Below are 10,695 nucleotides of genomic sequence, written 5' to 3'. Positions count from 1 at the left end.
CCAGGACACGCTGGAGGGACTATGTTTCTCGGCTGGCCTGGGAACGCCTTGGGATTCCCCCGGAGGAGCTGGCCCAAGTGGCTGGGGAGAGGGAAGCCTGGGTCTCCCTGCTTAGGCTGCTGCCTCCGCGACCCAACCCCGGATAAGCGGAAGAGAATGGATGGATGGATGGACATCAACTTTCTTTGATTACTTTATTTAGTTGTTTTTGCTATGGTCTTGCCAAATGTTCTTTAATTCAATGTAATGCAAAAAATAAGTGTTTGACAAAAATGGCTGATTAAAAATCTTTTTTTCGCCTGACGTTCAACGTTGTGCTTTTATTTTGAAATCGGAAAATTGGTGTTTCCGCTAACTTCCGCTTCTTCGTGCATCGCTGTGATGAAGTGTTCCGGAGGTGAGATTTATGATATTTACGTGTTGTTAAAAGGTTTTCATTGTGGTTTATTTATTTATTTTTTAAAAAAAGTTTTATTTGAGCTGAACACAGAGGTTTAAACTGTGTCTCGGGGCTTCAGGATCCGATTGACAAGCACTGTCTCGCCGCCGGGGACGGTTTGGTTAGCCGTTAAAGGTTTCGCAGTTTGCCCGAGGACGCTACTGGTCCGGAAATAACTTTCAAAATAAAATGTTGAGGTTGTTTATGCCTACCCCGTGCATTTTTTGTGTTTGTCCTAAAGTTATAGATTATTAAAGAAATAATTTATCAGTTTGGTTAGAAAGTTAATATTTTGACTCTGATCTAAACTAGGGTATTTAGTAAAGTTGACGCTTTAAATGCACCGTTATGGTTTGTGCATCAAAGACACTAATTTTACGCCTATTGTGTGGTTTAAAACCTTTATTTTGAAGGAAACATCTCCAGCTTCCGGTTGGTTGGCGGAAACTTGCCGCAGCTGTTTTGAAAACACACCGAGCAGCTGAGCGGCACTGCGGCGAGCTGCAGTCCTGCTCTGTCCTCTCATTCATCACCCGTTTCCCTTCATTTTTATTCCTTCGCCCGCCGTTTTTTAAAGGATTTAACTCGGAGCGATGACCTGTAAATGACAGCCTCTCCCGCCCGCTGGGAGCACAGCTTTCTGCGGTGATAACAGCCGGAGTCAGGGTTGCCCTTGACTCACGGAGGAGGAGGAGGAGGAGGAGGAGTTTGGGGGTGAAACGGGGCAGGAGCGTGCCGTGTACTTGTGGAAGTGACATTGTCTGTTCTCCATCGGCAGGACTTTCGGGGATGCTGCCCGGTCTCCGCGGAGTGATTTCATCCCAGCCGGCCGCGGCGCAGCAGCGAGCCGCCGACGGAAGCATCTGCGGGGCGTCCTGGCCGCTGGAGCGCCGCTGGAGCTCCGCTGGTCGGGCTGAGGAGGCCTGAGCGCTCCGGATTAGATGGTGTCAGAAGGCAAGTGTTCATGACCAGATAAACAAAGTGCCCGGAGGCTGCCCTGCCTGCACTGCAGATAAGCAGAAGCTCCAAGCATTCATTTCTTGTAGCTGTCTATTTTAGGCCTCTGAGACTGGGGGGTAGAGATTAATCAAACAAATGGGTATCAGCCTCTGAACTGTAGAGTTTGTAACCCTCAAGAAAGGCAGGTTGGATGAAAATAATGGCTGACCACGAAGAAGCTGAGCTGTCAGAGTCTCTTCGGAAGGAGGATGGGTTTTCCAGTGAAGTTGAGGAGCCGGGCACCGACTTCAAATCTAAAAGTTTGCCTGTTTTAAATGAAGAAGGGCCTCAAGAGAAGATGTTGCTGGATAATTCAGCTTGTATGTCCATAACGGCAGAGGAGAGCGCTGAATTCATCCAGCTGCCAGCCAAGACCGAGTCTTTCCAGGTCGAGTCCCCAACAAGGACAAACTACCCGCCAAAGCCAGGGAAGTCTGCGCTGAACAGGCCGAGCTCCTACATGGAGAACACTGAGATCCGGAGGAGTAAAAACATGGCCAGGAAGAAGCCACCGAGCTTTGTCGCTTCTAGACTAGCTCAGATCCGCCTGCCTAGTAGAAAGTACCTAAGAGTAATCTTACAGGATTCCCGCTGCTTCCTGTTCTGCATGTGCTACCTAACATTCATCCAGTCCCTCATGGTGTCAGGCTACCTCAGCAGCGTCATCACCACCATAGAGAAGAGGTACAGCCTGAGGAGCTCAGAATCGGGCCTCCTCGTCAGCTGCTTTGACATTGGGAGCCTGGTAGTAGTCGTCTTCATCAGCTACTTTGGTGGACGGGGTCAAAGGCCACGTTGGCTGGCAGTTGGAGGGATATTCATAGCAGTTGGCGCTGCTCTCTTCTCCTTACCTCACTTCATCTCCCCAGCCTACCAGATCCAGGAGGTCAACTCATCCTCAGCCAACGAGGGCCTGTGCATGAACAGCAATACCAGTGGCAGAGATCGGGTCGATATCACTTCCTGTCCCAGAGACCAGGATGGCAACGAGCACCACCTGTACGTGGCGCTGTTCGTCATTGCACAGATCCTGGTGGGAATGGGATCCACGCCTATCTACACTTTGGGACCCACCTACCTGGATGACAATGTCAAGAAGGAGAATGCCTCCTTGTATCTGGGTAAGAGTCGAGTGATTTTTATTTACTTTTTAAGCACTCAGTACAGTCAGTTCTTCCATATGACCCCATTTTGTGAACAAGTAAGGCCAAATAATCTGGAATGACTTTACTAAATGTTTTTAAGGAAGAGCAGCATTGTAGCAATAAATACAATCAACTAAGGCAATATTATTTAGTGCAGTAAATTAACCACTGGTAAGTTTATTACACTTTACTTTTAAATTTTAGTTTGGACTGCCTAAACCCCAAAACCATACCAGGAAATGAGAAGAAATCTGTCAAATGAAAATTATCAGCAAATTAACAAACCAGATGTGCGGTTGTTTTCAAGTCAGAAACATCTTAAATGTTGAAAATGCAGCTCCTACAACCATCTTACTGCAGCCCACAAATTATTATTATTTTATTTTTAAAAGAATATGTTTCTATATATTACACTTCTTCTAAGTGTTGTTAAATATGTCTTTATTTAAGTTGAGCAAGTTATTTTTTTTTAATGAAAAATGCATGTCGGCCAAAAAAATAACTACATCAGTGTTGAATTACAGTCATTGGCTGCCATGATTTCTAAAGATTGAAGTCCACCATGTAAAATCTCATTGGTCAACATCTATGTGACAGTAAACTCCAACCCTTGTTTTTTTTTAATTGTCCGTGCAATAAACATCCACCCATTAATGCGCTCCATGTTTAACTCTAAACACATGTATCTCACTGATATTCTTTAATAAAGTTCATACTCGCTGTTCTCAACCTTGTGGATTGCTGCGCGCTGTAAAACGGACCTCACTGTACCGGGAACACTGCACCGCAGATAATTACCTCGACCTGATGTGCAAAATGATTTGTTCTACAGAGCCATTAAGGAAATCTTTCGTAGAAATCATTCTGAAAGGATATTTTTACTAATTGATCTGATAAAGCGTCTCACGCCGTTATGAGTGACTTTTAACTGGTCATATTTGTCACGTAGCCAAAGCGGGGTCAGACAAAGCTGCCATCATTTCCCATCATCGCACCTGAAACCTCTTCATGGCTGCTTTAGATCATTCTGATTGTAATTTCATGGATCTCATGAGAGCTTACTCTGCAAGTTAAGGCTCTCTACGTTAGTAATAATTGTTAATAATCAGCACTATTTGGGTGAAAATATGACTGTTCTGTGTCATTATTGGTTAAGGTCATGAGTCTGTGTGATGCTCAGTATATTTAGCCATCTGTCAATATGTACAAGGGTCCTGAACCCACTGAGGAACCATCTGTTCTGCTAATGCACCAACTGTGCATGACCTGAAAAAGCAGGGATGCTTGTTTTGCATTTTGCATATTTATTGTTCAGTATATATTCTGTAATCCAGGTTGACATCGTTATTTAGAGTTTTGTGTCGCACTTCTCAAACCGATACTGCTAATTGTAGATTGTATAGAAGCGCACAAATGTCTGCCAACTGTTTTACAATTCAAAGCTGAACAAAACAGTTCAACAGTTTAATAAGTTCCACGTCTTCTTGTCAGCCCAAAACATGAATGAGTCTGCATTTCTTCAAGGCTTTAGAAATCCACTGTTGTTCCTGCCTTCTTATGAGAACAGCTTCTGTTACTTCTGGGTCGATGCCTAGGATGGAGATTGTGAAACATGGAGAGCATGAGTGCCAATGTGAGTCCAGCTGAACATATCCATACAGTAGACAGTTTGGGATTAATCCTTTATCTGAGTGTTTTATTCCTACAATGAAAAGTGTGACTTATTGTAGTCGGACTATTTTAAAATGTTTGTTTTAGGTCAGATTAACACTTTAGGTTTGTATTTGCTTTCTGACACTGTGTTATTGGACTGACTAGTGAACATCCGCATAGACAGACACAAACAGATTACATGGTGAGGGTTTCCTTGGCAGAAGTTGGAGTCCAGTTCAACATTTGTGAATTCAAGCTGATTATAACAGCTGTCTTCCACTGAGATGCATCACTCCCCAGAGCCTCTGTCGAGCCTAAAGTGCTAGAGTTTTAATTAAACTAGTGGAGTTTGGTAAGGCAGGCTTTTATACCGAAATGTTTTATAGCTTTTGAGTATTCATATGCTAAAATCTCTATTTATTTATCCTCTCTATATTATTGTTGTATACATGTAATTGGAAACCTCAGGCCTGAATGTGCAGCTACAGTTTTAGGGGAAAGCTTTCCACTGATTAGGACGTGGCTGCAGAGATTTACTTCTGTTTAACTGCAAGAACATCAGTGATGTGTTGGATAGTGGCTCATAGTTTCATCACCAAATCCTAGGTCTTTATCTGTGGGATGTTATCATGCCTCGTTTAAGCATGATAATATCTTAAATAAAAGTTTTAGAAATAGTCTTTTCTAAATTTTGGGACAAAAATTGAAAATTTGCAGCATAAAAATGTGACCAAATAAAACATTCACCCACCAGTATATTGCTAAGACTAAAAATCTGCACGTGACTGAGCAGGTCATCGCTGATCTCTCAGACAACACGGTGACACTGAGTTTATTTAATCCCCAGATTTATCATATTTTGGTCTACATACTCATTAGAAAATTTGCTCCAAAAGGTTCTATAAGCTGATCAGTTATGTGACCATAGAACCGCCACCTCTCAATTCCTTTCACATCCTTTCCCAGAAATTCTTGCCCCAGTTGCCTCAAACAAGGTAAAGTCTACAGCAAATAAACCATGAAATGAGAGCAGGGTTTATGAAAGGGGGAAAGGAGGGTGGGGTGAGCAGAGAATGGTCTTACTGTACGTGTGTTCTTGTCGTCTGGTAGAAAAATGGAAAGTTCCACTCAGGCTTATACATGATTTGAACTCCATGTTCTTTAGGATATGAGCAGAAAGTAAAAAAGGAAGCAGCTTTGTTCAGTGGAGCAGCTGCATTCAGCATCACTTGGAGGGAGAAATTTGATCGTGACTGGATGTTTTTCCAACTTGGAAATTTGAAACAGAAAACATCTGAAATTTCCACAACTTGATTTTGTGCAGGGCTGCTGCCTCTGCATGTATAAGTGCGAGGGTTTGAAGTGGTAAACATTTCAACATTGATTGGAAACATTTTCATTACCATAGTGGTACAAAGTGGTACCAAAAAGTCAACTGGTGGGGACAAAAGTGGGGGGTACTAAACTGACCGGCACCCATCAGGTTCAGTTACAAACCTCTTGATTTCAAACGGTAATAAAGAGTTTCAATGGTTATTAATTGTAATTTGTGTAATATTTCTGAAGATGCACACTTACAAAAGAGAGGAGTTAAGTTGAGTGTCTCAAGACACCCCCTAAATTGATTGTAATGTAAAGAACTGCAAAAAAAAAACACCCTGAAGGAGAGGTGTTGAACTGTAATTCTGTTTTTAAAGCAAAGTGTGTCAGAGGCATTTTTCTGAGACCTCAGGAAATTGTGTCAGCCTGTGAAAAGGGCATAATGTTTTTTGAAATGTCAGAACTGTTGAATATCTTAGAGGTCAGAAGAGCAATAGGCAACATCCCAGGAGAGGGAGTTACACAAATACACTTCACTAGATGCACCGACACATTTTATTGTTCAATTTGTTTCTTATTTACCTTGAATTAATCCACAGCATTTTTTCCACTTAACATTTTCCTGCTTTGTTTTTACCTTTGTTTGTTTTAGATCATCATAACTTTGTTTTTAGGGAAATTGTAATTTTTGTAAAGTAGTCTAACATCTACAGTGTTCAAATGGAGCTATTAACATTTGCATAGAATCACTTACACATCAGAATCTCTGTTTTTATTGCATAATTTGGAGTTCATCCATCACCAATATGGAGCTTTTATCACAAGAGATACTCTCAAGAGGGCCTTTCTTATTTATCAGTGCGGCTGCAGTTTCAGCTGCATGTTTGAAAGAAGAGAGTCTGGTTAATGAAGTGCAACTCTGCCAGGAGATCAAACTAAATAATTTACTTTGGACTTTTAAAAATTATTTTGCCAATTAAGTCCTTCAACATGTTTTCATGTGGAGAAGTGGCAAGAAAAAATGGTTTTATTGTCAATATTGTAACATTTATTACACTATTTCCTTGTGCAAAAAAACAAAAAATAAACATGGCCTCTAATGACCACACTGGCATGAAACCAGTAAGTGTTTATCTGACTAGTTCCACTTGACCAGTAACCATTGGTATTCAGTTGCTTTTGTGAGAATTGAATGCAAGTGTTTGTTTCCAATTCACAATCTGCAGCTGTGGGGCAGCGCAGGGCAGCGCAGGGCAGAGCAGGACGTCCCAGACAGTTTGGCTCCAGAAACATGTCAGCCGAAATAATGACAACTGACAGCCTCTACAGTTATTGGAATGAGAATGGAGACAACTGAAAATTACTTTTCTCGTACACATTCACAAAGAAAGCAAACGTTCCTGTCTGGGGCTGGTAAATATTTTGGGAAACTAAATCTACTTTCATAAAATCAACTTTTTTGCTTGATCTGCTTTGGGATTTTACATCAGAAAATTGCATTTTTCATCAACTCAGGTCTTGGGCATCAGAAATCCTGCCTCTATCCACCAAACTTGTGATGGATTAATCCAGTGGTGTCCAATCCAGATGCTTAGATTCCCTGCTCTTTAGCATGATTTCAAGTTCTGCAGAAGCCTGTTAATCACTCATTCATTCAAATCAGGTGTGTCAAAGCAGAGAAACAACTAAAACATGCAGGATGGTGGCCCTCGAGGACCAGGATTTGACACCACTGGATTAATTGGTTGGCTGAATAATTGGGCCGATTATTTTCTATTTTAAGATAATCTGCCCTGGCAGCACATATTTTCTTCCTGTCAACACCAAAATGACCCACAACTACTCCCCAATACCAAGAACCATCTGCGCTTGTTTTCCTCCAACTATTGAGGGACAACAGGTCACAATCAGTAACACCTGTAGCATATTCCCCATTTCATTTATAGTTGCATTTAATGCAGACAGTTTCAACGTTTTTAGCACTTTTGGGGTTCACTTTTTGGCTTTGATTTAAAAAAAAAAAGCATGGTAAGAAGTTTATGTTGCAAACATTTTAGCCTGTCATCATTTGCATGAAGTTAATCTTTATTTTTCCAGATTTGACAGAGATGTACAAATTATTCTGTTGTTTGAAAATAACAATCAAATTCTTTGCGTAGTGAAGCTTGATGACCCCTCACTAAACGAATACCACCAGTTGTTTTTATCTTATTATTGAAGGTATTTTTTTTCTCTCTTTCTGTTAACAAAGCCCTTTGTGGCTCTTTAAAAAGATGCTTCATAGTCCCACCTATATGATGCTTGGGGAAACTATTAGTCTAATTCAGCTTTTAACATGTAAACACAAATATCAGTGGAATATCTTATCAGCAAATCTTTTAAACACTTTTGTACTATTATTTGTGTTTTAGGACTCGACGAAGCTGTTCTTATTTGTAATTTTTTTTGGAGTGCCCTGTGGGTATCATAGATGTTAAAAAAGTGATTATCAGCACATATTTGCAGATTTAAATGAGTCATTGTGCTCTATATGATGCATTACAGTGTGTAAATCTGTAGATTATTTTATATTAAACATTACCAGTAAACAAGGGCCTGATTGTACACACATAGCCCTCTCATCCTACTTAGCCTACTTAGGTTTTTATTCTCGTTGGTGAACATAAGATGAGTGAAGACAGATTATGTATTTACCAAATCTGGAGCCATAATGTAAAATGCCTCACATATAAACCACCACTGTTTTTTGCTTTTTTTGCAAAAAATGTTTTTACACAAATCTAAATTTCCAGGCACAGACTTGTGTTAAATCGTTTGTTGTCTCATTTCTAGTTGGATTTAAAGTGTCTTTTGGTTTCTCTTTACTGTTAATGAATATAAAATCCTGAGAGATTTAAATTAAGTATCAAGTCAATCTTAAGTCACATGGTTATGTCCGCTGGGAACACAGTCATCGGCCACACAATAAAGGATCTTCTTTAATTAGTGAGTGTTATATTAGGAAATTAAACAGAGAATGCAGCTGGTGACATAAAAGCTTTAAAATTGTTGCTATTATTGATGGTGGTAGTCAGTGGCACTAATGGTCCTGCTTTTAAAGATGCATTTACAAGATGAAATTAAGAAAATGATGGTACCAGCCTAGTACAAAGTATCCGTGCTCTCAGAGGTCAGCATCTTTATTTTGGATGTCTGACTGAACTTTTAAAGGCCCATTTAGTTGCCAGTGACAAAACCATGATCTTTTCCACCTCAAAAGATGTGTAGCTTTCCAGGTGCCACTGTTATGAGTCCTGTTAAAATAAAATACTCCCTAAAAACAACATTGCAAGTTGGAAGATTAATGCTTTTAGCTTTTAGAAGTTACTTTTTTTAAACAGTAGAGCTGTCAGAATACTTTCTGTTTATGCTCAAACCATGAAGCCTCCATCATAAACAGTAAATTTTGTCAGCTGTACCAGTCCATGTTGTCTCTCTGGGGTGACCACATGAGCCCCAGAGCCCATTTTTCTGACTGTGCAATCTGATGACACATTTATTGTGTTAAACCTCTCAATCAAAAGATGGCACCTGACCCAAAAATGATCTGTGACCGCAACCACATGCATGTCTGCATGATGCCAGTCCGTTTGTGGACAAAAGAAACATGTTTTATTCTTAGGCAGACTTGTAAATTGTATGTTTGTTTTGTTTCATTGTTTCCATATCACAGGATGGATCTTCTCAGTGTTCAGATACTATAGTTTGAGAACCAAGTTTAGACATTTTTATGTAAATTAGTCCCTAAGCACCAAAGGTTTGAGTATTAGAATCCAACAATTTGTTTAAAAACTTATTTTCTTTTTTTCCACTCTCCCTCTCTTTCTCTAAAATCTTTCTTAATATCTATTGTACTTAAACCATTTTGCTGAGTGTAACTTAAGGAGGTAATATAACTGAAATGAAATGTGATTCCATTTAGAAAAAGCAGAAAAAACATTTTGATTTATTTTCCCCTGCTTAGTTTTAACCTACATATGAGATCATGCCTGGAGGCACAACAGACATCCATCAGAATAATTCAGGACAGCATTGCTTTGTAACCCCAATAAGAGATGCTCTGTTTGGCTGCCATGGAGGCCACGCTTAAGCCACTTGAAATTTTAATATGGCAGCTTAGCGATGCAATGTCCTGCACCGGCTTTACCAGAACAGTGTTAGACCTTCTGTGTCATCTTACAGCACCTGTGTGTGTGTACTCAGACCTGAGAAGGTTTTGTTGTTGTTGTTGTTGTTTTTAAATAACTATGACTGCAAACTGGCACTGCATGTTTCTGCTGAGCAATACTGAAGGATGAATATCATTTTATGTAGCTGTCTAATTTAATTTAGATTCAAAGTAGATTCAATCAGGTTTTGTGTCTTGACATTACTTTGGTAAAACCATGTCAGAAGAGACAGAAAGTTCAACTAAATTGTCAATAAAGTATAAGAAAAACCAAACCTATAAAGCATGCTCCAAACACAATGTTTTCTAAGTAAAATGAAAAACATGACATCACTTTTTATGCTTTTTTAACAAAGATCAATCAACAATGTCAAAAATATTATATAAAATCCATGAAGAACTATTGGAGTTCTTTTATTTAAGTCATTAGGAAATGAATGTAGCATTTATTGAAGAAATGCACATCGCCTGCTGACTTGCATACCAAAGTTTTAAACAAAGATCTTGTGCAATTCTGTTAGAATTCAGAATGTGTTGAGGGTGACACTTAGCTACTACCGAGCCAAATTGTAGCTCAATATCTGGAAAAAAAGGACATTTTTGTGTTTGCTAAAATCATTTAGCAGTGGTGGCCACGTTGTATCAGGTTGACTCCAAATGTTAATCACGTGAGGAAGGATAGATATTTTGCTAAAATAAATCAATCAACATTTATTTATAGAGCCCTTTACAACAGCCAAACGGTGGACAAAGTGCTTCACGATACAAAAGTTAAAAGCCTGCCTGAATAAAAAGGTTTTAAGATTAGATTTTTAAAAATGGCCAGATCAGTGATCCTCAGTCTGGGTGCGATGACCCAAAAAGCCCGGTCAGCCCAACGTTGAAGGCGTCTGATGGAGGATTGAGAGATTCCAACAGACAAAGCATCGCAG

At 39.8% G+C, this 10,695-nt stretch overlaps 1 protein-coding gene across 3 annotated transcripts in view; it reads left to right on the top strand.

The window, feature by feature from the left end:
- Positions 1–912: 912 nt before the first annotated feature.
- The window catches only part of LOC108246165 (solute carrier organic anion transporter family member 5A1-like), a 32,303-nt gene continuing 22,520 nt past the window's right edge, over positions 913–10,695 (top strand). For all 3 annotated transcript variants that reach the window (XR_003040033.2, XR_003040034.2, XM_017433575.3), the window contains exon 1: positions 913–2,559. Coding sequence is in view for 1 of the 3 variants with exons in the window: in XM_017433575.3 (XP_017289064.1) it covers positions 1,590–2,559 (970 nt within the window). In the remaining 2 variants the exon portion in view is untranslated. The remainder of the gene's footprint in view (positions 2,560–10,695) is intronic.

Source organism: Kryptolebias marmoratus, linkage group LG20, assembly GCF_001649575.2.
Source record: "Kryptolebias marmoratus isolate JLee-2015 linkage group LG20, ASM164957v2, whole genome shotgun sequence".
NCBI classification, from domain to species: Eukaryota; Metazoa; Chordata; class Actinopteri; order Cyprinodontiformes; family Rivulidae; genus Kryptolebias; species Kryptolebias marmoratus.
This window is presented reverse-complemented; position numbering and strand designations above follow the sequence as displayed.